The 25363-nt window shown below is 44.1% G+C and overlaps 1 protein-coding gene across 8 annotated transcripts in view; it reads left to right on the forward strand.

The window, feature by feature from the left end:
• The window catches only part of SCAPER (S-phase cyclin A associated protein in the ER), a 227172-nt gene that overhangs the window by 176208 nt on the left and 25601 nt on the right, over positions 1 to 25363 (forward strand). For 6 of the 8 annotated variants that reach the window (XM_081021500.1, XM_081021502.1, XM_081021501.1 and 3 more), the window contains 3 exons: positions 2454 to 2609; positions 7458 to 7698; positions 12206 to 12355. In XM_081021500.1, the coding sequence (XP_080877626.1) occupies positions 2454 to 2609; positions 7458 to 7698; positions 12206 to 12355 (547 nt within the window). The remainder of the gene's footprint in view (positions 1 to 2453; positions 2610 to 7457; positions 7699 to 12205; positions 12356 to 25363) is intronic. The other 2 variants (XM_081021503.1, XM_081021507.1) reach the window with 2 other exon arrangements.

A 25363-nucleotide genomic window follows, 5' to 3' on the forward strand; every position in this document is an offset into this window, starting at 1 on the left:
TCTTCTAGTTTGTCTTGTATTTCTTGTGTTGACAAAGCTTTGTTATTTTTATAGAAGTCTGTGAGGCGATATAAGCCTTTGGTTTGCCAGGTTTTTATCTGGAGGTTTTGTGCTGCATGGTGGAATAATGGGTGGTACGCCAGGGGGATTAGTGGGGATGGGGTTGGGGATAGTTTGCCTATTTCTGTTTTCTATGCTTTGATCATGGTCTGTGTGTACCTGTTAAGTGTTGTGAGAGTTTTCTTTAGTTTGTTTGGGAGGAGAGGGTATGCTGTGGTGCAGGTATTTTCAATTGTGTCCGTCTCTAGGTGTCTCCATTGTTTTGTCTCATCTTCTAGTATATATGGGATTATATGGTGTATTTGGTTGGCAATGTAATATGCTTCTATGTTGGGGATTCCCCATCCTTCTGAGGTGGGGAGGTGCAGGTATTTGGGGCTTATTCTTGGTTTTTTATGTGAGAAGATAAAAGAGTGTAGTTTTCTCTGCCATCTGTGGAGTTGTGTTGGGGGAATCCAGATTGGGAGGGTTTGGAATAGGTAGGTTAGTTTTGGGAGGGTGATCATTTTGATCATGGCTATTTAGTCGAATCATAGCCCTTATGATACACAGCTAGATCATGTATTATTACTTCCTTAATTAATTAATTAATTAATTTTTTATACATTTTAAAACCACACTTTAAAGTACTGTGTTACCCATTGTTCCACATTATTTGTTACATTTCTAACTCTTCCCTTTCTCAAGGTTTCTAACCATCTCTTAAATAGAAAACACTAAAATGTTATATTGAATTTTAAATTACCCCATTAAAATTATGAGGGTGACTTTCCTCATTTAGGATTAGGGCACTGAAAGGCATCCAGCTTTTATATGTTACTGACAACGTGAAGATTTCCATTTTAGAAAGTGGTTCTCTTTTACAGATTTATTAAATTAGATTCCATGATACATCCACACCTAGCAAGACTTGTCACAAGAAACATATGCAGAGAACTGTCTAAATCTGCCTTTCTGAAATCCTGCTGCCCCAGCCTGAGATAATCTCTGAGTAGTGTGACTTGGTCACTAAAGCACATTGGGGGCCTTTGATGTTGCCAGCTGTTTCCACATGTTTCTGAAGGCCAAATTGATTCTAAGCTGGCACTTCCTCCCGGTTTCCTCTTGACTTTCGCTCCTCTTACATCTTTATTGCAAGGTCATTTACATCTACCTGATTTCTCCACAGTCCTTTCCTGCAAAAAGACTCCACCTCTCGGATCCCACATTGGTTCTGTCTTCTAGTGATCAGAACAATTTAGGGAGGTGGTGGCTGCTTCCAGACAACCTGTTTGTTTAGCATTCACTCTGATTTGTTTGCAGGAAGGTTTTTTATTTGTGTGGCAGTTAGACTATGTTGTGCTAAGTGTGGGTTGTCCTACACTTCCCAGTGCCTCTTCCTGTCACTTTCCATATCACAAACTTTCCAGTCTTTCAGGAAGCAGGTTTGTTGCACAGGTTCTCCCCATCAACTTTACTTCTGCAACCTGAATTTGCCAGCATGTGATTAAAGCCAGCCCTTAAATAGTGACAGTCTGGATGCTCCCAAATTTGAATTATCAGGAAGAGGGACAATACTGCCCAACAGCAGCAAAAAGATAGCAAGGAAAGGTTCAGGAGTCAGTTTTTTGTAAAGGTTATGTTCCAACTGATGAGACCATGCCTTAGGGTTGATTTGAAATGTCTGCTTTTATCTGTGGGGGAAAGGATATTTCTTTGAACAACAAATAAGTTCATCATTTGTTGTCAGCTAAAAAGATAGAGGATGTAGAAACTAGACTTGGGGAAGACTGTGTTGTGATCATATTGTGTCTTGTGTGTTTTAGTTGATTTTTCTCATTCTAAACTATTGCTTAAATATAAAAGCCATTGTGAATCATTTATTCATATATAAAAACAAAGACATCCATTAATCTTGAAGTAATACATTAGGGTCTACAAGTATAAAACAACATGATAATGGCCAAATATATGTGATCGACACAGAATTATTATTATTATTATCCCACCCTCATACAAAGCTCAGGACAGCTATTAACATTAATTTAAAAATCAGCATAAAAGCCACAATTTACAATAAAATCCAGTTACAGTAACCTATGACAATCAGTGGTATTCAAGACAAAATAAATGTGTTTTAGACAAATTAGACAACTAGGGCCTCTCTCACTATACTCTGAAGGCCAACAAAAATAAGCTGGTCTTAAGATAATGCCTGAATAAATACTGCATGAAGGACAATCAGATATATACTAAGAGGGAGTTCCATAGATATGGTGCTGCCACCGGGAAGGCACTGCGTTGTATAGGGCTTCCACGCTGGGGGGAAATTGCCATACACCTTGGGAATATCACAATTGGGGCACCATGACCTGCTTTAATGCATTTCCACCCCCTTCTCTTTCCTTTGCTAGCTATGTGGTAAATATGGGATTAATTGAAAAGCTGTGTTGCTGTTTCCTCTCCGTCCAAGGCCCAATTGATGAAAACCCCAAAATAGCCACTTTCTTACAGAACGCTACAGCAGTACTGCATGGGATGTGCCAGCTGTGTTTTGCTGTCAGTGGCAGGTAAGTGGCTGCTGTTTGTTTGTGTGCCATTATCCTACCCTGGTATTTTTCAATCATTTCAGTATAATTCTCAAATCATTTGTGTTGGAAGGAGCACCATTTATATCTAGGAGACTTAACGTGGTGAAATATTTGAATTTGGATCCATTTCTTTTCCCATCCCCATAGTGCAGTGGTTTTCTCAAGCAATGCACCATGGCACGCCTTGAATGATGGGGGGGGGCAGTCACGGACAGCACCAGCCTCTGTCCCTCCTTTTAAGAACTAGATTGCATAGATTATATTAATAGAAGGAGCCACGCATGGCGAAAGCTAGTGCTGCATCACCTGCAAAGCGCGCCTGACAGGAAATGTAATTTCCAAGCCCCCCCCCCCCCCCCCGAAATGAAATGGAGTTGATTTTTATCTATTCATTGGTTTGTAATACACACCCATCTTATTTACAAAAACGAAGGTCTGATCAAAAACGAAGGTATATTCCAGTATGTTGTGATGCAGTGCTGAGATCAGTAGCAGAGGCTGGAGTGGAGCCACAAACACGGGTGATGCTTCTTACGGGAGCAGGCATGGGGTCAAGGGGCCCCCACACAGTTGAGAGGGCAGGTCCACCTCACCACAAATGCCGCTGCTGCCGGAGAGCCCATTTCATGCTGATCCACTTTGGCAATTTCAGGAACCTCAGTTTGCCATTTCTCAACTGTTGGCATTGCCAGAGTTTTCTAATATCTAGCAAATACAACTTTTGCAGTGTTCAGAAGCTTTCCAACAAGCAGTTTTAAAGAGGATTGAATTCTGTCATTCAAAACGTTACAACAAAAGAGTCCAAATTAAGATTCTACCTATTTTTTCTGTTATTCCCAAGAATTCTAGCCAATATTCTAGCAGCTAATTAGAATTCCACCAAAGGTGCAAAATATCGGCCTAATCTACTGCACACTTCAAATACTAAAAATGAACAGTTCAAAAGAGTCTATTCATTCAAGTTGGAATCCAGCACTATTTTTTTTAAAAACTGGTCCTCATCCTAAACTATAACTTGCTGATAAACCTTTGATGCTTCTGATGAAGCCTGCGCCTCCATTTGTTCATTGGTATATTAATGCTTTGGTTTTTGTTGCTTGGTATGCTAGTAATAATAATAATAATAATAATAATAATAATAATAATAATTTTTATTTATACCCCACCCTCCCCAGCCAAGGCCGGGCTCAGGGCGGCTGAGTAGTAGCCTATGTTCTGTCCCAAGAGTGAGGATGGTGTAATGGGTAGAGTTTTGGACTTGGACCAAGAAGGTGAGGGTTCCAATCCCCACTCTCTCAGGTCACAATAACACAAACCAAAATGCAACTATTCTTTGAAATTCATTCATCTCATAATTTTGCAGTGAAGTTTTCCAACCAAAAAGATGCATGCACTAGGGGACAGTGCAGACAAAAATGTGTAATAGCAAGGGAAATTGCTTTTAAAAATGCCTAGATTAGGCAAAACTGTATATATTAGGAGGAATGGACATGAAAATGTCCTTTTCTTAAACCTGTGAGAACCTCTTAAGTAAAAAGTTACTGGCTTCCTATGAGCCCTGGATGAAGATGTTAAATTCTGTAACAGACACAAGTGTCAAGGCTGTGGTACTGTTTGGCCCACTCCAAAGTTCGCTGAAGTTAGTGGGAATTGTTCCAGAGGCGTTAGCAAGCTTCTCGTGAAGCCTTCTAAGATCTGCGTGCCAATGTCTATAAAACAGGGACATTTCAGAGGCATTTCACTGCAAGAGCTTGGTGGTGCAGAATAAAAACTCCCAACTAATCACATGCGTACAAAACATCTCCAAATAGTATATCTGCACATCCACCTGCCCTTTAAGAATGAGCAGTTATTCTTCTTTTGTTCTTACTGTGCTGCATTTTGTAATGAAAGGTCAGCACATGGAATCCTTGCTAGCAGCTCATTAACCTAGAGGTTGAATTGTTAGCTATGTGTCCCCAGAATGGGCTAGGATTTTTTTGTGGTTTTTTTTTAAATAATAATAATCAAAGTTCAGGTCAAAAAGATCAAAGGAATATGAGCTGCCTTTGCCTTGTGTTTTATTTCAGTAATTAAGATAATGTCTGTTTTGGCTGCTGGGTGACAAATAAAATATATGCAGTTTTTCTTGACAACTGGTTGTTCTGCCTTCTGTTGCCGGCAGACAGCATACTCACCAAATGCTAAGGACTACAGGCAAGAATTAAGTGAGCTTATTTAGAAGAGAAATAGGCAACTGGAAAACCATGATGCCCATGGACTCTTGCTTCCTTTTGGATGTGCTCCTCTGACCCAGAGGAGCTTCATATTTATGTAAGCCACACCATCCGAGTTTAGCATTGTGTCAGAAATGCTTCCTGGTTCGTAAAAAGGGGCCAAAGGCATTTTGAACATATTCAGTGGTCTTTCTGATATTAGCTATCTGTATTAGGAAGATAAGTGGAGTGCACAGTTTAACTACTATTAGTATTGGGCACAATGCAGAGAGAGGCTTTGTTGTTGTTGTTGTTGTTATTATTATTATTATTATTAATACCCTGCCCATCTGGCTGGGTTTCCCCAGCTACTCTGGGTGGCTTCCAGTATGTATAAAAACATAATAAAACGTCAGACATTAAAATCTACCCAATACAGAGCTGCCTTCAGCCGTCTTCTAAAAGTAGTGTCGTTCTTTATCTCCTTGACATCTGATGGGAGGGCATTCCACAGGGAGGGTACTACTGCCGAGAAGGCCCTCGGCCTGGTTCCCTGTAACTTCACTTCTTGAAGTGAGGGAACCGCCAGAAGACCCTCAGAGGAGGACCTCAGTGTCCAGGCTGAACAATGGGGGTGGAGACACTTCTTCAGGTATACTTGGCCAGGGCTTCAAAGCACCAACACTTTGAATTGTGCTCAGAAACGTACTGGGAGCCAATGAAGGTCTTTCAGGACTGGTGTTATATGGTCTCGGCAGCCACTCCCAGTCACCAGTCTAGCTGCTACATTTTGGATTAGTTGTAGTTTCCGGGTCACCTTCAAAGGTAGCCACACATAGAGCGCATTGCAGTAGTCCAAGTGGGAGATAACCAGAGCATGCACCACTCTGGTGAGACAGTCTGCAGACAGATAGGGTCTCAGCCTATGTACCAAATGGAGCTGGTAGACAGCTGCCCTGGACACAGAATTGACTTGCGCCTCCATTGACAGCTGTGAGTCCAAAATGACTCCCGGGCCATGCACCTGGTTCTTCAGGGGTACAGTTACCCCATTCAGGACCAGGGAGTCCCGCACACCTGCTTCCCCCGTCCCCCAGAAACAGTACTTCTGTCTTGTTGGGATTCAACCTCAATCTCTTAGCCATCATCCATCCTCCAACCACTTCCAGATACTCACACAGGACATTCACTGCCTTCACTGGTTCCGATATAAGCGAGAAGTAGAGCTGGGTATCATCTGCATACTGATGAACACCCAGCCCAAACCCCCTGATGATCTCTCCCAGCGGCTTCATATAGATAGATGTTAAAAAGCGTGGGGGAGAGGACTGAGCCCTGAGGCACCCCACAAGTGAGAGCCTAGGGGTCTGAACACTCATCCCCAAACACCACTTTCTGGACACGGCCCAGGAGGAAGGAGCAGAACCACTGCATAACAGTGCACCCAGCTCCCAGTTTCTCTAGACAGTCCAGAAGGGTGTCATGGTCAATGGAATCAAAGGCCGCTGAGAGATCCAGCAGAACTAGGAAACAGATTTCACCCTTGTCCCTAGCCCGCTGGAGATCCTTGACCAGCGTGACCAAGGCAGTTTCAGTGTCATGGTGAGGCCTGAATCCTGATTGGAAGGGATCCAAATGGTCCACATCCTCCAGGTTTGCCTGGAGTTGTTCAGCAACCACCTGCTCAGTCACCTTGCCCAAGAATGGAAAATTTGAGACTGGGCAATAGTTAGCCATATTGGCCGGGTCCAAAGATGGTTTTTTAAGAAGCGATTTAATAACCACTAGGAAGGCTCCCTCACAGAGGGAAGCATTCATCACCCTGCAGAGTTCAGCCCTGCCCAACTCGCTTTTATGAGCCAGGATGGGCAAGGATCAAGGAGACAGGTGGTTGATTTCACTCTTCCAAGTGGCCTATCCACATCCTCAGAGGCAACAGATTGGAATTAATCCCATGCAACTTGACTAGGTGGAACTGGAATCCATGGGATTTAAGCATGTCAAGTGCTGTCGCTTTCCTCTTACCTCTATCAACTATGCTAATCCACAGCTGCTTCGAGCAAAGATTTCTGTGTGGTCCATGGATTGCCAAACTGGCTGCACTGAATTTGGTATCTCACCCCCAACAGGTGGTATTCCCAACATGGCACCTATGAAGACCTCATTCCCCTCAACACTCTTCCACCTCTCTCACCTTTGAAAGTGAGGCAGGGATGATCTCTTGCCTGGAACGCAAGAGAGATTTGAGAGAGGAGGTGGGAGGAATGTCGTTCCTTCCAACTTTTAATTCTTTTAATTCTTTAGGCTTGCAGAGAGAAATCAGCACCTGAGTAGAAAGCACATCCACCAAGTGGACGTTGTAATTCAAATGATTGAGCTTTTAGCAATGCATAATGGGAAGGGGGGGGGCTTATCAAAGCCATTCTTGCAATAAAAATGACGGGAGGGCTTGTTAGTATATCCTTGGTTTTGCCTGTCAAACGCTGTAAAATGTCATATTTTTATTTATATATTTCTGTGTTCTTAAAGCCTAGCTTATGAAGGCACTGAACTTTTTTATAGAAGAGCTTGATATAAATAATCTTAGCTCACGTTGCTGGTTTTCAAGAAGATCCTTTGTTGCTTTCTTCAGCAGGTCTTGGAGCATATTTGATGGTGCTCATCAGGATCCCACCGGGCTAACAACTGCTCTTGAGACTACAGACCTGGTTGGGGTGTTGCACATGTTATACTGCATTCTTTTTCACGGCACAATTGCAGACCTGAGCACGACTAGCCCGAAAGAGAGCTACGCTGAGAACACTGTTCAAGTGGCTCTCAAGAGTTTACGTTTCTTCAACAGTTTTGCAGTTCTTGATCTACCAGCTTTCCAGGTAATATTCTCCACCACTCCTCAATGTACGCACACACTGGGGTGGTTCAGACACCACCACCCCTGACATGGCATGGCGTTACATGGATGAATAGCAAGGAATCATAGAATCATAGAGTTGGAAGAGACCACAAGGGCCATCGAGTCCAACCCCCTGCCAAGCAGGAAACACCATCAGAGCACTCCTGACATATAGTTGTCAAGCCTCTGCTTAAAGACCTCCAAAGAAGGAGACTCCACCACACTCCTTGGCAGCAAATTCCACTGTCGAACAGCTCTTACTGTCAGGAAGTTCTTCCTAATGTTTAGGTGGAATCTTCTTTCTTGTAGTTTGGATCCATTGCTCCGTGTCCGCTTCTCTGGAGCAGCAGAAAACAACCTTTCTCCCTCCTCTATGTGACATCCTTTTATATATTTGAACATGGCTATCATATCACCCCTTAACCTCCTCTTCTCCAGGCTAAACATGCCCAGCTCCCTTAGCCGTTCCTCATAAGGCATCATTTCCAGGCCTTTGACCATTTTGGTTGCCCTCCTCTGGACCCGTTCCAGTTTGTCAGTGTCCTTCTTGAACTGTGGTGCCCAGAACTGGACACAGTACTCCAGGTGAGGTCTGACCAGAGCAGAATACAGTGGCACTATTACTTCCCTTGATCTAGATGCTATTGATTACTTCCCTTGATTTAGATGCTATTGATGAGGCCCAGAATTGCATTGGCTTTTTGAGCTGCCGCGTCACACTGTTGGCTCATGTCAAGTTTGTGGTCAACCAAGACTCCTAGATCCTTTTCACATGTACTGCTCTCAAGCCAGGTGTCACCCATCTTGTATTTGTGCCTCTCATTTTTTTTGCCCAAGTGCAATACTTTACATTTCTCCCTGTTAAAATTCATCTTGTTTGTTTTGGCCCAGTTCTCTAATCTGTCAAGGTCGTTTTGAAGTGTGATCCTGTCCTCTGGGGTGTTAGCCACCCCTCCCAGTTTGGTGTCATCTGCAAATTTGATCAGGATGCCCTTGAGTAACCTTAAGGAACCTTAAGTAAGCACACTTTGTACCTTCAGTCCTACCTAAGATGGCAAATTATGGTTTCTACTTGCCTTGCCATCCAGGATTGGAAACTAGGGTTGGATGTCAGGGGGGAGCACAGAAGCCCAAGGCTCCGGACTGCTCATTGACATAATGCAGCCCACCCCTCACTTGGCATTCAACCTGAACCCCCCCCACCCAAATACTTGAGAACTATTAGACTTCCCCTTGTTACGTATATGTGTTTATACAAAATCCATAGAACTGGAAGCAGGACTTCCTGACACCCACCTCCCCTTTGCTGCCAGACATGTGCATCCTTGAAAAGCTCCTGGAAGTTGCGGGGGGGGGGGCAGGACAGAGTCATGTGTCCTGTGGTTCCCCCTCTTTTTTTAAGAGAGTGCTGCCTAAGCAATTTGTGCAAGCAGCTCTTTTTTCTCAAAAGGTGATGAGCCCAAGTGCAAGACTATGGGCAGCATGAAGATTCAGATAAGCACAAATAATCCCCAAGTTCATAGGTACGTTTTCCATTTATCTTCAGAGTCTAAACAATTGGAAGGCGTCAGGGAGAAGCAGTGCAGGATTCTGAACTGCTATTAAAACTGGTTAAAGAGGAAATACATTGTTTCCTTGAAAAATGACTTTTAACATTTATATACAAACTCTGGTGCCCTCTGGTCTGTTGTTATCAGCGACGGTTAAACATGGACCACTAGAACGTACGGGAACCTGTGTTGGGGAAAACGGACTAAACCCAAGAAGATGTCAGCACGTAATACACTGTAGTAAATGACTCTGAGGCAATCTCCCAGGGACGCCAGTGCAAGGAGCAGTTAAATGAATGCCAGAAAAGCTTTTCCTGCTGCATTCTAGCTAGACGTGGACCCAGCGGCAATACCCTACCCTTACAGAAGGATGGGCAGAAACAGAACATAAGACGACTTCTATCTTTCACAGTCCCATTGCTTACTCAGAAGGCAGGCAGCTGCTCGCTTGGTTCTGACTTTGAAGTGAGGTGCTCCTTAGACTGGTGACTAATGGTGTCCTGGTCCTGGGTCACAGGGGGGTTGGCCCTCAAACTTGTTTTGGCTGCCGGGTGGTCAACATTTATGTCTTACCATTCTCTCAAGTGCCATGATGTTTAAGGGGTTGATGAGCACAGCCAGAAAGATCCCTCTGCCTGAAGCCAAATCCAGAAAGTCAGTGAGTGGTCAAGGTGCTGCACAAGGATACCTGCAGCCTGGAACCTTGTCATGGAAACCATGCTCTCAGACATGGCTCTCGAATTCAGAGCTACACCTGCCACTTTTTGAAAGTACATGTACAGTAGCCCTCTCAGGGCCCAATGGTGGTCAAGCAAGCAAGGTTCCCAACTGTCTTGTATTAGGATTTGGAAGAGATTTAGTGAAATGACCCAGTAATTTGAGGGGAAGGGCTTAATAAAATTGTCCAACATGCAACCTTCTTTCTCCAACTCATTTTGATGGCTATTGAACTCAATGGGCCTTACTTCAGAGTCAAGCCTCATCCCACTTGGGGCCACTCAAGCTGTTTTGCTACTAAAAATAAAACAGTAATACCACATTAAATACCTAGCCATTTGCTGTTCTTTCATAATACCCAGTGCAGGGTTCCTCATTTTGCCTAATGGTAAAGATGGCCCTGATTGGGACCGCCAATTTCTGAGGAAATGTTTCTCTGAATCCCAGTTGCTGAATGAAGTTGCCTTCATGCCCAGTTTTTGAGCTTGTTGGGGACATCTGGCTTAATATTGAATTAGGTGAGACGGTTGTCTGATCCAGCAGAGCTTAAGTTCTTGTGAAATTGCGCTAGGAAATGTTTTATCATGGCATATTAATTTGGGTGATGGAAGGTGTATCTTTCTTTTTGAAGCAAATATGGCTGTTGGGGGAGGGAAGGAGGGAGGGGAGAAGACCAGTGGCGGAGCTTCATGCTCTGGCACTGGGGGGCAGAGAGCAGGCGGGGCCGGGGGGGCCGCCTGTGGGGGCAATGCTCACCCAGCGCGGGTGGGCAGCCACGATGGCACGCTGCCGGGGGGGGCGCTCCCCCCGCACTCCTCTTCCTCCGCCAGTGGAGAAGACCCCAGCTTTCTGCTGAATTTTGGCTGGCATGTGTCCACTCTTCCATGTAGGTTAAACACATCTATTTTATGCAAACTCCAAGACAGGGAGCTAAGAACTGTAGATGGCAGATATTTTCCCACAGGCCTATAGGGTTGCTCCATTCAAGCTAGTAGACTTTGATGTTCTTTCCTCATACATCACGTTCCCCCTTTAACCTTGTGTCGCTTTTTCTGGCTGACATGTTTATTAAATAGAGGCTGGGGGCTGTGCAGATAAAGTGGGCTTCTCCAGAATAAGCAGGGAGCTCCTTTTCTTCTCCCTCAGCCAACCATCATTTAACACACACACACACACACACACACACACACACACACACACACACAAACCCAAGCTAACAGGGATCTTATTCTTTTGATTATACCTTACCAAACAATTATTTAAAAGTACTATCTTTTTGCTTCCAACAGTGTCTCTTGGAACATTCAGTGCCTTCACTATCCTTTGGTATCCTGCTTCTTGTTTGTGAAGAGTGATGATCTCTTCTCTTACCTTCTTGGACCATTCTCTTGACTAAGCCATATTTTTAACATGCAGCCAAATTTGACACTCAGCAAACCCTTAGCCAGTTCAGGAGAAGCCAGTATAAGCTGCAATTTCAGCTGAATTTGGGGAGTTATTGTTTCATGTATTTTTGTGTTTTTATATTGTAAACCACTCTGACCTTCAGATGAAGGGCAGTATAGCTATTTAATAAATAGTAATAATGTTTATATGTGATATGAGGGTGGCTGTTCAGCACACTCACAAATTAGCAATTAAGCATATATTTTACAGCATTAGTAAAATAAAAAAATATTTCTTCTTTTACTTTTTTACTGAATTTTTTTATTAGAATTATGCTTTCTTGGAAGATACATTGTTAAATTGGTCTGATTAAATTGGGTTTTTAATGCTAACAGAGTGCCAGCAAAGTCATCTCTGCCCTTTTAAAATTAAAATTCACTCTTTATTTACAGTAGTGCATATTAGGAATATCATGCGGTGGGGGGGGAGTGAGACATGAATTGAGAGGATACGCTTTAGTTCATTTAACCAAAAAACAAACACAAATCCTAAAGCACTGTATGACTGGTTTATCAAATTTTTACATCCTGAGCATATTACAAATTCTGAGGTAACAAAATGTGCTTTTTCATAGAATTTTGAGTTGGAAGGAACCCCAAGGGTCATCTAGTCCAACCTCCTACACTGCAGGGTTTGGGATGCAAGGTTCTTCCTGAAGTCAGTACGCACAAGCCAATGGCCAGGTTGCAAAGTCATGTGATTTGTAGCAACACCTCTCTTTGGTTTCATTGGGAATCTGCAAAAAGGTGTAATTTTTCTTTGTTTGTTTTTCAGTCTATCGTGGGCGCTGAAGGACTGTCCCTTGCGTTCCGACACATTATAAGCTCTTTGCTGTGGCACTGTTCCCAGCACACCTGTGAAGCCCTCTTGCACGAAGTCATTGTGTGCATTGGCTACTTCACTGTAAAGCACCCAGATAATCAGGTAAGGCCATCCATTTGCAGATTGCAGCTCAACTGAGGTTCCCACTCGGAGGAGGCCCTTTTGCCTTCCTTAGAGCAAAAGAGCACAGAGAAGACTTGTCCTAGAGAAGCCACAGCATAGCATCGCCTTTTCTTTAGGGTGCTAGTGAGAACACCCTTACTTGGTAAGCCCCAGAAAAATCAACAGAATGTATTAGAAGTAAACCTGGTTAGAATTTAGCTGTTAAACTGTTTCCCAAAGGATAGAAGATACTAGTACCAACAATACAGGTATTGGTGCACACTGCATTCAGTAGGACTGGGCATTTGGGATTTAATTTAGTGATGGTTCTCAGTCATAAATTTGATCCCAGTTTTTGTCAATATCATTGCTAATGATGCCGTGTTATTTTTCTTACATCAAAGAATGGCGCTTAGAGGTATTCCTTCTTCTTATGAAGGTCGCCCCCAAACCTGCACCTAAATATCACTTGAATTAAACGCTTTGTGTGACAGACTAGGAATTCACTTTCACTTTCTTGTAACTGTGGCTTATACTGGATTTCATGCTTTTTGCAATATTGGAAGGAAACTGCAAGATTTAATGTATTTTTTGAATTAGTCCAAAGATTCTGTTCTACTTTGTAAACCATTAAAAGAAGAGGAGGCCTTCTTGGTTCCCGAGTGGTCAGGGGACCTGAAATTGGGCAATATCTTTATGAGGACTGAAACATGGTATATAATGGTATATAAATAAATACTGTAATGTAAACCAAAGTGTCAATGAAATTTGAGTCTGCAGAAAGGTAAGCAGGACAGGGAGGGTAAGTGAGGAAAAGTTGACTTGATGTTGAAACCACATTGTTGGCACTTGATTTTAAAATGAAGGGTCAGAGGAGATTTCAGACTTTGTAGACACATGTAGTGCTGCACTGTTAATTGGATCAGACTCTACAAGCTGCTGTGCAGATCTCTGGTTGCACCTTCACTTGAGCTGCTGGGACAAAGAATATGATAGATAGTTCCCATTTTTAAAAAGAAGTTTATTAGTGTATTAACTCAGAACAGAATATGGTTTTTGGTTTTGGGCATTTTGTTAGCCAATATTTTTCTGTGCTCCTCTCCTCTCCCATTCATTTACATTAGTTCCTCAGCACCTGAATGCTTTTATACTAAATGCATGGTTTGCCTGTAAACATGGAAACAAGTGAATTTTTCCACTTGTGAACCTTACTACAGGATTCCTGAGAACTGCTTTGGTGCTGCAATACCTTTAGCCCAACGTGGAACAGTGCATGCAATTTGTGTGGGAAGATGGAAAACTGCCATAGACTGAGTCAAGACCATTGGCTCATCTAGCTCAGCTACTCTGACTGGCAGCAGCTCTACATAGGTTCAAGCAGTGGTCTGCCAGCCCTGCCTGCACTCTGACTGCACTGGCTGCCAATTAGTTTCTGGGCCCAAGTCAAAGTGCTGTTTTTTAATTTATAAAGCTTTGGCCCAACTCATAGCCGCGGACATGCCTTAGACTTGGTGTTTACCTCTACTGATGTTAGTGATCTGACATTAACTAAAAGCGAAACAAAAGAAGTGCCATGGTCAGATCACTTCCTGGTGCAACTGGACTTCTCTGTGACCCTTCCCCACTTCAGGGAGGTGGGACCGATTCGGATGGTCCGCCCCCACCATTTAATGGATCCAATTGGCTTCCAGAGAGTGGTAGGGGATGTTTTATCCCAAGTTGATGGCCTTTCAGCTGATTCCCTGGTGGCCTGCTGGAATGCGGAGTTAACCAGGGCTATTGACTGTCTGGCTCTGAAGCGCCCTCTCCGATTGCATGGAGCCCGGACAGCCCCGTGGTTTTCCCCAGAGCTGAGGGTGATGAAACAATCATTGAGACGGCTAGAGCGCCGGTGGCGGAAAACTTATTCTGAATCAGACCGGACACGGGCTAGAGCTCAACGTCGAGCCTACCAAGTGGCAATGGCGACAGTGAAGAGGGCCTTCTTCACCGCCTCCATTGCATCTGCAGAAAACAGCAGCAGGAGACTTTTTCAGGTGGTTCGCAATCTATTGGAACCACCTGCACCACCGGGGCCTGGTAAGAACCCCAAGATCTCCTGCAATGCTTTTGCAAAGTTTTTTGCAGATAAAGTCGCTCAGATTCAGAAGGAGGTAGAGTCTACCGTGGGAGCAGGGCCGGGGCGGGAGAGTGCTAGAGTTCTGTCTAGTCCTGTTACATGGGATCAATTCCAATCTGTTACCTCCAAGGATGTGGACAGGCTGCTTGGACAAGTGAAACCGACCACCTGTCTCCTTGATCCTTGCCCATCCTGGCTAATAAAAGCGAGCCGGAAAGGGCAGGGCAATGGGCTCCGTGGGGTGGTGAATGCCTCCCTCTGTGAGGGAGCCTTCCCAGACCCGCTGAAAGAGGCAGTCATTAAACCGCTTCTTAAAAAAACATATTTAGTCCCAGCCAATTTGGCCAACTATCGCCCAGTCTCAAATTTACCATTCTTGGGCAAGGTGATTGAGCGGGTGGTTGCCAAACAACTCCAAGCACGCCTGGAGGATGCGGACCATTTGGATCCCTTCCAATCGGGATTCAGGCTTCACCATGGGACTGAAACTGCCTTGGTCGCACTGGTTGATGATCTCCGGCGGGCTAGGGACAAAGGTGAGAGCTGTTTCCTAGTTCTGCTGGATCTCTCAGCAGCCTTTAACACCATCGACCATAACATCCTTCTGGGCCCTCTAGAGGGTCTGGGAGCTGGGGGCACTGTTATACGGTGGTTCCGCTCCTTCCTCCTGGGCCGTGTTCAGAAAGTGGTGGGGGGGGATGAGTGTTCAGAACCCTGGGCTTTCACTTGTGGGGTGCCTCAAGGTTCCGTCCTCTCCCGCATGCTTTTTAATATCTATATGAAGCCGCTGGGAGAGATCATCAGGGGGTTTGGGCTGGGTGTTCATCCGTATGCAGATGACACCCAGCTCTACCTCTCTTTTAAATCAGAACCAGTGAAGGCGGTGAAGGTCCTGTGTGAGTGCCTGGAGGCAGTTGGAGGATGGATGGCGGCTAACAGATTGAGGTTGAATCCTGACAAGACAGAAGTACTGTTTTTGGGGGACAGGGGGCGGGTGGGTGTGGGGGATTCCCTGGTCCTGAATGGGATAACTGTGCCCCTGAAGGACCAGGTGCGCAGCCTGGGAGTCATTTTGGACTCACAGCTGTCCATGGAGGCACAGGTTAATTCTGTGTCCAGGGCAGCTGTCTACCAGCTCCACCTGGTACGCAGGCTAAGACCCTACCTGCCCACAGACAGAGTGGTGCCAGAGTGGTGCATGCTCTGGTTATCTCCCGCTTGGACTACTGCAACGCGCTCTATGTGGGGCTACCTTAGAAGGTGACCCGGAAACTGCAATTAATCCAGAATGCGGCAGCTAGACTGGTGACTGGGAGTGGCTGCCGGGTCCACATAACACCGGTTCTGAGAGATCTGCAGTGGCTCCCAGTACGTTTCCGAGCACAATTCAAAGTGTTGGTGCTGACCTTTAAAGCCCTAAACGGCCTCGGTCCTGTATACCTGAAGGAGCATCTCCACTCCCATCATTCAGCCAGTGAGATCCAGCGCCGAGGGCCTTCTGGCGGTTCCCTCATTGCGAGAAGTAAGGTTACAGGGAACCAGACAGAGGGCCTTCTCGGTAGTGGCGCCTGCCGTGTGGAACGCCCTCCTAGCAGATGTCAAGGCAATAAACAACTGTTTTACTTTAAAAAGACAACTGAAGGCACCCCTCTTTAGGGAAGTTTTTAATGTCTGATGCTGTACTGTTTTTAATATTCAGTTGGAAGCCACCCAGAGTAGCTGGGGAAACCCAGCTAGATGGGCGGGGTATAAATAATAAATTAGTAGTAGTAGTAGTAATAGTATTAAATGGCCCAGGACTGCAATGCTTCAAGGATCGCCTCTCCCCATAGGAACCCACCCAGATTCTGTGATCATAATGTGAGGCCCTCCTTCGCGTGCCCCTTCCACAAGAGGTCCAGAAGGTGGCAACACAAGAAGGGGCCTTTTCTGCAGTGGGTCCCCATTGGTGGAGTGATCTCACCAGGGAGGCTCTCTGGGCACCACATCATTGCATATCTTTAGGCACCAGGTGAAAATATTCCTTTTCAACCAAGTCTTGGGCTGTTAATTAATCAATGGCATTTTAAATGTATATTGGGAGGTGGCATTATTATATGCATTTTGCGCTTTTGTGTTGTAAACCACCCTGTGACCTTCAGATGAAGGGCAGTATATAAATCAATCAGTAAATAATACCTGAGAATGTGGAGGAATGTACCTGGGAACTTCTCTTTCACCCAGCTCAAGATCTATAGCCCATCGTCATCCTTTTAGCATGACAATCACTAGAAGTTGAGACTCTTTGCCTTCTCTGGCACCAGTCCTTCAGAATGCTGACTCCAGAGCTAAAAGCAGCATTTTAGAATATGGAGCATCATTTAACTCCAGGGAAGCAGGATCCAGAAACAGGCCTCTGCCACGCCTTCCACACGCCCTTCTGACCGTATTTTTGTTATGCATTCATGCTGAATTCCCAAGAGGCAGGACTGCACTCTTTGAATTCCTATTGCAAAATAAAAGTGGCCTGGTTGGCATACAGAAGTGCCAAAATTCCTCTTACAGGTTAACTTTTTTTTTTATTTTTGGCAGAAATTTAGCAACAGATGTGGCTCATTAGAAAGGGCTGGGCCGTGTGAGCGTGCCAGGAACAGCAGACAGCAGAGATTCCCAAGACAAGTCCATTCTGTGCCCATCACTGCTGACACTTGTGCCCCGAGGCAAAGGTCTGACCACCTTGCGAGCAGGCATTGTGCCACCATGGCAGATGGCCTTTGTGGGTGCAGCCAAGAGGCAGAGTCTGAGGCTGTGTTTTGTCTCAGAGTGCTAGAGGCTGTATTGCTGCAAGGCTTTGCAGTCTGTATAGCGTGAGGGGCTGAGGCCATGAGCCAGTGTGATGTAAAGACCTGGGAGAGCACAGAGTTCAAATCCCCACTTAGCCATGAAGGTCACTGGATGACCTTGGGCCACTTGCAGTCTCTCAGCGTAACTTACCTCACAGGGTCAATGGGGGGATTGAATGAGGAGGAGGAGAACCACAGACGCCACCTTGAGCACCTTGAAGGAAAGTTGTGGTATAAATGTAATAGTAAATAAAATAAAATAGATCCTTAGGTGCTTCATAGCTGCATTTAAGAAGCTAAACAGATCTGGACCTTGCTAGTGTCTGGATGGGAAGCTTCTCTTTTCTGATGTTTCAGCAGAATTGGGGCAATAAGGGCAAGATGCAGATCTAAAAAAATCACTTGGTGACTCCATCTATGGTTGGTTATAAGAGCTGCATGGACATATGTTGTCATGTTTCGGAAAACTGTGCCCCCTTTGCAGAGATTTTTGTTGTGTGAACTTCTCACCCTCAGTAGACATGTATGTATTTTAATTATTTTTATTTATTTATGCACAGCCCTTAATCAGAGGATCCCGGTTTACAGGTAGATGTATAGTTCCATATATATTTATTAATAGAGGTCTGGATTTGATTGTTTCCTTAGTAGCCTTGAGTACATTTCAGAGTGGGAAGGCAGATTTGGGAGGGGGGATTTTAGCAGCGCTTTCATTTTTAGAGTGCCAATCCTTTCTCCCTTTTTTGGCCAAGGCTCTGAAAAGGACTCTGAGCATCCTCCTCCCCTTCTTCCTTACTCATCGCCTTAAAGGGGTCAGAAGACCAAGTCCTCCCCCTCCAAAATGGAACATGGGAAGCTGCCTCATAGCAAGCCAGACCACTGGGCCAGCTTGCTCAGGATTAGCTACCCTGATTGCCCACAGAGCTCTCCAAAGTTTCAGACAGAGGCCTTTCTCAGCCCTGCCTGGGGATGCCAGAGACTACCCTGGGACCTTCTGCATGCAAAACATGTACTATCCCCCCGCCCTGCTCCAACTATGGAGGGCAGCTCATAGCAGATTCTGAGCCCCAGAACTTTGCACGCTTGTGCGCACACACACACTGATGCACACATAGTTGTTTCAGAGAGAAAGGGAAGGTTCAGCCTCTGTTCGCCCCCAAGTCAGCTGTTTGGTGGCCAGGATTTCCTCCGCATTCTTCACACTGCCACCTGCAAATCTGGCAGAATCCCCACACTTTATTAGCCACCATTAATTCTGTTGGCTTAACAGGTCCCACGATACCATGGATGGGTGTACAAGCGAAACCGGAGTAATAAGAGTAATGCTCCTGCCTTTGGGTAAGCCAATCAGGGGCTTACTGTGGGATTACAGTTTCTAATTCAAAATGTTGTCTTTAATTAACAACCCTCTTGCAACTTATGGCACTTTTGGTTTTCTCCTTGCTATCTGATCTAATTAATGAACACAATTAGTATGTGCTATCAACTGTTGAACTCATTTGCATTTTATATTGAATGTGGTCTGATAATTAAATTAACATGAATGACAGATGAGCTGGCTTCCCCCACATTACTGTACTGGGAATTTTAAAAGAAATAAGCCTTTGCATATCCATTACAAATATTTTGTAATTGGGCAAATCTTTGCAGATTGAAGTACTTGGACACATGAACTTGCATGACGGGATGCAAATGTGGTTGGCACGGTTCATTTGTCCCACAATGCCCCAAATCATTAATCTGACAACATAGTCCTTCAACATAAAACATCTGCCTTGTGTTTTACTCTTTTTTGTCAGCCTTACAGCTCCAAGACTCTGGAAATGCAATGCACAAATGTTATTGTTCTGAATTGTGTATTTGATACAGACTGACTCAGAATTAGTGGCTTGGGAAAAGATTTTAAACTACATTTCTCTAAATTTAAAATATTGATTGGAAAACAATAATCTTTTGGAAGGAATGTGAATAAATATTCAGAATAATTTGCTGTTAGATTTAATGAGCAGTTCAGTGCGGAACTGCAATGGAACACTTTGGGTATCATCAGCACATCTGATGGAAGCATTTCGTTAAGAGAGACCTCTTCATATCTCATTTATACCCAAAACTGGGTGGGATCATAAAGTTACTTTCTTGGGATCCAACCTCCCGTGTTTACACTACTGTTGTAAAAGATGCTCACAGAACGGGATGCATTTTGGTTACGATTTAGACATTTACAAGGTACTAAGTAACTGAAAATTGAATTTTATATGAAATGGGCATACTCTTGTTTCTTTAAACAAACTAACACTAAAATCAGCTGGTGCATAAATAACTTTAATGGCAGATAGATTCAGGTAGATAGCCGTGTTGGTCTGACGCAGTAGAAATATATTTTAAAACTTTTTTTAAAATTGTCCAGTAGCACCTTAGAGACCAACTAAGTTTGTTCCTGGTATGAGCTTTCGTGTGCATGCAAACTTAGCTGGTCTCTAAGGTGCTACTGGACAATTTTTTTATATATTTAATAGTGGAGGTGGTGATGTAAACTCATACCTTCATTGGATCATATTTTCTTCCATTAGCTGTAGTCTTATTCTGCAGGATATAACTAATAATCACTCTGGCCTACTAGTAGCCTTTCAGAAGAAAGTGGCGATTGCCAATAGCGACAGTTAGGCAATGTAAAAAAACCAGTCTTTTTTAGGCATAGAGTGGCACCTCGGTATACGAACTTAGTCCGTTCCGGAAGTCCGTTCTTAAACTGAAACTGTTCTTAAACCGAGGCACACTTTCCCTAATGAGGCCTCCTGCCGCCAGTGCCCTTCCACTGTTCGGATTCCGTTCTTAGACTGAGGTAAAGTTCTCAAACCAAGACGCTATTTCCGGTTTTGCAGAGTTTGTAAACAAAATCATTCTTAAACCGGACTGTTCTTAAACTGAGGTACCACTGTAATTCCATTGAATATGTCATTTCTTGTGAGGCAACACGATAAGCCTTAAACACTAGAGTTTTTACAACTAAATAGCTTAATTTAGGCAGTGGATCCCATTCGGTGGTCTGTGGACCCCGGGGAATCTGCACAGCCCACCCAGGGGATCTGTGGCACCATTCACGTAACAAAAACTACCATAGAGATACCAGAATTTTCAAAAGTTTGGAGCCCATAATCCTGCCTTTACTTGCTAGGCCTGTAACCAAGCCTGTCATTCCTTTCCCTTCAAGGCAATCCTGACATCAAACAGTAATTTTAAAAAAAGTCAGCCCTGACATGATGATGAGAGCCGCCGTCTGTTCTGACCCATGCGACAGCTTTATAGGCTGTAAATCTTCGGCTTTCTCTCTGAGTATAGTGGATTCAGCAAGGCAGAAAAACAGTGACTTGCTCTGTGTTTAGGATATTCTAATCCAACAGATCTCAGAAAGCCAGGGATTTTTTCCAGCCAGAACTCACTGGACCTCAGTTCCGGCCCCTCTCAGGTGGCGCCATTGCCATTAAAGAGAACAAGGGAGGTGTTCATTGTGAATTCCAGCACCTCTTTTTCTAGAAAAATAACATTGCAGAAAGCTATATTATGAATTTTCAGAGACAATGGATGGACATATCCACCATTTGGGGATTTTTTTCTGATAGTGATTTCAGTCCACATTCACTGAATTTGTATATTTATCTACAGTGATTGGAAAAGGTATTTGATCCCCTGCTAAATTTGCCCGTTTGCCCTCTGACAAAGAAATGACCAGTCCATAATTTTAATGGTAGGTTTATTGTAGCTGTGAGAGTCGGAATAACAACAGGAAAACCCTCAGAAACCCAGAAGACAAAAGTCAGAGATTGATGTGCATTATAATGAGTGAAAAAAGTATTTGATCCCCTATCAACCAGCCAGATGTCAGGCTACCTGGTATCTTCACTGTATGTAATGAGCTAAGATTAGAAACTCCTGCTGTAAGGGAGAGTTCTTACCTGTAATCCCAGCTCATTACTGTACCTGTACAAAAGACACCTGTCAACAGAAGCAATCAATCCAGCAGATTCCAAAGTAGCCACCATGACCAAAACCAAAGAGCTGTCCAAGGACGTCAGAGACAAGATTGTAGACCTGCACAAGGCTGGACTGGGCTACAAGACTATTGCCAAGCAGCTTGGTGAGAAGGTAACAACAGTTGGTGCAATAATTTGCAAATGGAATAAACACAAAATAACTGTCAGCCTCCCTCAGTCTGTGGCTCCATGCAAGATCTCATCTCGTGGAGTTGCAATGATCAGGAGAATGGTGATGAAGCAGCCCAGAACTACACAGGGGGAACTTGTCAATGATCTCAGGGCAACTGGGACCATAGTCACCATGAAAACAGTTGGTAACACACTACGCCATGAAGGACTGAGAGCTTGCAGAGCCCGCAAGGTCCCCTTGCTCAAGACAGCACATGTACAGGCCCATCTGCAGTTTGCCAATGCACATCTGAATGACCCAGAGGAGAATTGGGTGAAAGTGTTGTGGTCAGATGAGACCAAAATCGAGCTTTTTGGCATCAACTCAACTCGCCGTGTTTGGAGGAGGAGGAATACTGCCTACGACCCCAAGAACACCATCCCCACCATCAAACGCGGAGGGGGACATATTATGCTTTGGGGGTGTTTTTCTGCTAAGGGGACAGGACACCTCCACCGCATCAAAGGGACGATGGACGGGACCATGTATTGTCAAATCTTGGATGAGCACCTCCTTCCCTCAGCCAGGGCATTGAAAATGGGTCAAGGATGGGTATTCCAGCATGACAATGATCCAAAACACACGGCCAAGGCACCCTTAAAGGAGTGGCTCAAGAAGAAGCACATTAAGGTCCTGGAGTGGCCTAGCCAGTCTTCAGACCTTAATCCCATCGAAAATCTGTGGAGGGAGCTGAAGGTTTGAGTAGCTACACATCAGCCTCGAAATCTTACTGACTTGGAGAGGATCTGCAAATAGGAGTGGGACAAAATACCTCCTGAGATGTGTGCAAACCTGGTGGCCACCTACAAGAAACATCTGACCTCTGTAACTGCCAACAAGGGTTTTGTCACCAAGTACTAAGTCATCTTTTGCAAAGGGGTCACTTATTTCACTCATTATAATGCACATCAATCTCTGACTTTTGTCTTCTGGGTTTCTGGGGGTTTACCTGTTGTTATTATGACTCTCACAGCTACAATAAACCTACCATTAAAATTATGGACTGGGCATTTCTTTGTCAGAGGGCAAACGGGCAAATTTAGCAGGGGATCAAATACTTTCCCCCCTCACTGTAGCTCTCATTAATTCCTATGTGGTTAGAGGCTAAGTGAGGTCTTCTCCAACAGCCTAGTTAGAACCATTTGGCTCCTCCCTTTCCAGGGTTGTCTCCATTTACTGCCATTCTTCATGGCTGAATCAGAAGCAGAAATGAGACACTGAAGCCTTCTCTGTTGACCTGGTTGGGGCCAGTTGCCATTTTGACCCTCACCTCCCAAACCTATCTCCTGTATTGTCCATTCCACCAGATCCTTTTGTGACCATGTGAAAGAACTGTTCTTGGAATTACTCATTTTCCTATCCACACTCTGTTCTCCTTTTAAAAAATAGTCTCTTTGTTTGCATGGCATGTATTTTTTAAAATTGTATATTTTTATTACACCTGCTGTCTGAATTCAAAAAGCTTAAGGAGCTACTAGGTGAGATCCCGTGGTCAGAAATACTCAAAGAGAAGGGAGTCCAAGATGGATGGAAGTTTTGAAATATTGAAGGTCCAAATGCAGACAATTCCAACAAAAAAGAAAACGAATCTATTTCACTAGTGAAATCACTAGGACACTGAAAACTCTGCTCATTCATGTTTAAGCAGCTCACAGAAAGAATATGCTGTGTGACTACATGGTACAATTACAGATAGGCTAATGCCAGAAAATAATTCATCCTAATCGTCTCTGAAAAGAGTGGCGAAAGCTGTAAAAGAGTGGCGAAAGCTGTACTGGGATGCAATCTCAAAAATGATAGAATGATCTCAATACTAATCCAAGGCAGACCTTTTAACATCACAGTAATCCAAGTTTATGACCAACTACTGGTGCTGAAGAAACTGAAATTGACCAATTTTATGAAGACTTACAACATCTTATAGAAATGACACCAAAGAAGGATGTTATTCTCATTACAGGGGATTGGAATGCTAAAGTAGGGAATCAAGAGATAAAAGGAACAACTGGCAAGTTTGGCCTTGGAGTTCAAAACGAAGCAGGGCAAAGACTAATAGGGTTCTGCCAAGAGAACAAGCTGGTCATCACAAACACGCTTTTCCAACAACACAAGAGACAACTCTACACATGGACATCACCAGATGGGCAGCATCGAAATCAGATTGATTATATTCTCTGCAGCCAAAGATGGAGAAGCCCTTTACAGGTATCAAAAACAAGACCTGGAGCCGACTGTGGCTCAAATCATCAGCTTCTTATAGCAAAATTCAAGCTTAAACTGAAGAAAGTAGGAAAAACCACTGGGCCGGTAAGATACAATCTAAATCAAATCCCTTATGAATACACAGTGGAAGTGAGGAACAGGTTTAAGGATTTAGATTTGGTGGACAGAGTGCCTGAAGAACTATGGATGGAGGCTCGCAACATTATACAGGAGGCAGCAACTAAAACCATCCCAATGAAAAGGAAATGCAAGAAAGCAAAGTGGTTTTCCATCGAGGCCTTACAAATAGCGGGGGAGATAAGGCAAGCAAAATGTGAGGGAGATAGTGAAAGATACAAGAAATTGAATGCAGATTTCCAAAAAATAGCAAGGAGAGACAAGAAGGCCTTCTTAAACGAGCAATGCAAAGAAATAGAGGAAAGCAATAGAATGGGAAAAACCAGAGATCTGTTCAAGAAAATTGAAGATATGAAAGGAACATTTTGTACAAAGATTACCATAATAAAGGACAAAAGTGGTAAGGACCTAACAGAAGCAGAAGACATCAAGAAGAGGTGGCAAGAATACACAGAGGAATTATACCAGAAAGATATGGATGTCTCGTACACCCCAGGTAGTGTGGTTGCTGACCTTGAGCTAGACATCCTGGAGAGTGAAGTCAAATGGGCCTTAGAAAGCACTGCTAATAACAAGGCCAGTGGAAGTGATGATATTCCAGCTGAGCGATTTAAAATTTTAAAAGACGATGCTGTTAAGGTGCTACATTCAATATGCCAGCAAATTTGGAAGACTCAGCAGTGGCCAGAGGATTGGAGAAGATCAGTCTACATCCCAATCCCAAAGAAGGGCAGTGCCAAAGAATGCTCCAACTACCGCACAATTGCACTCATTTCACATGCTAGCAAGGTTATGCTTAAAATTCTGCAAGGCAGGCTTAAGCAGTATGTGGACCGACAACTCCCAGAAGTGCAAGCTGGATTTAGAAGGGGCAGAGGAACAAGAGACCAAATTGCAAACATGCGCTGGATTATGGAGAAAGCTAGAGAGTTCCAGAAAGACATCTACGTCTGCTTCATTGACGATGCAAAAGCCTTTGGCTGTGTCGACCACAGCAAACTATGGCAAGTTCTTAAAGAAATGGGAGTGCCTGATCACCTCATCTGTCTCCTGAGAAATCTCTATGTGGGACAAGAAGCTACAGTTAGAACTGGATATGGAACAACTGATTGGTTCAAAATTGGGAAAGGAGTACGACAAGGCTGTATATTGTCTCCCTGCTTATTTAACTTATATGCAGAATTCATCTTGTGAAAGGCTGGGCTGGATGAATCCCTAGCCAGAATTAAGATTGCTGGAAGAAATATCAACAACCTCAGATATGCAGATGACACAACCTTGATGGCAGAAAGCGAGGAGGAATTAAAGAACCTTTTATTGAGGGTGAAAGAGGAGAGCGCAAAATATGGTCTGAAGCTCAATATTAAAAAAACTAAGATCATGGCCACTGGGCCCATCACCTAGAAGGGGAAGAAATGGAGGCAGTGAGAGATTTTACTTTCTTGGGCTCCATGATCACTGCAGATGGTGACAGCAGCCACAAAATTAAAAGACGCCTGCTTCTTGGGAGAAAAGCAATGACAA

The sequence above is a fragment of the Podarcis pityusensis genome, assembly GCF_964106645.2.
Source record: "Podarcis pityusensis genome assembly, chromosome: 9".
In the NCBI taxonomy this organism is placed as follows: Eukaryota; Metazoa; Chordata; class Lepidosauria; order Squamata; family Lacertidae; genus Podarcis; species Podarcis pityusensis.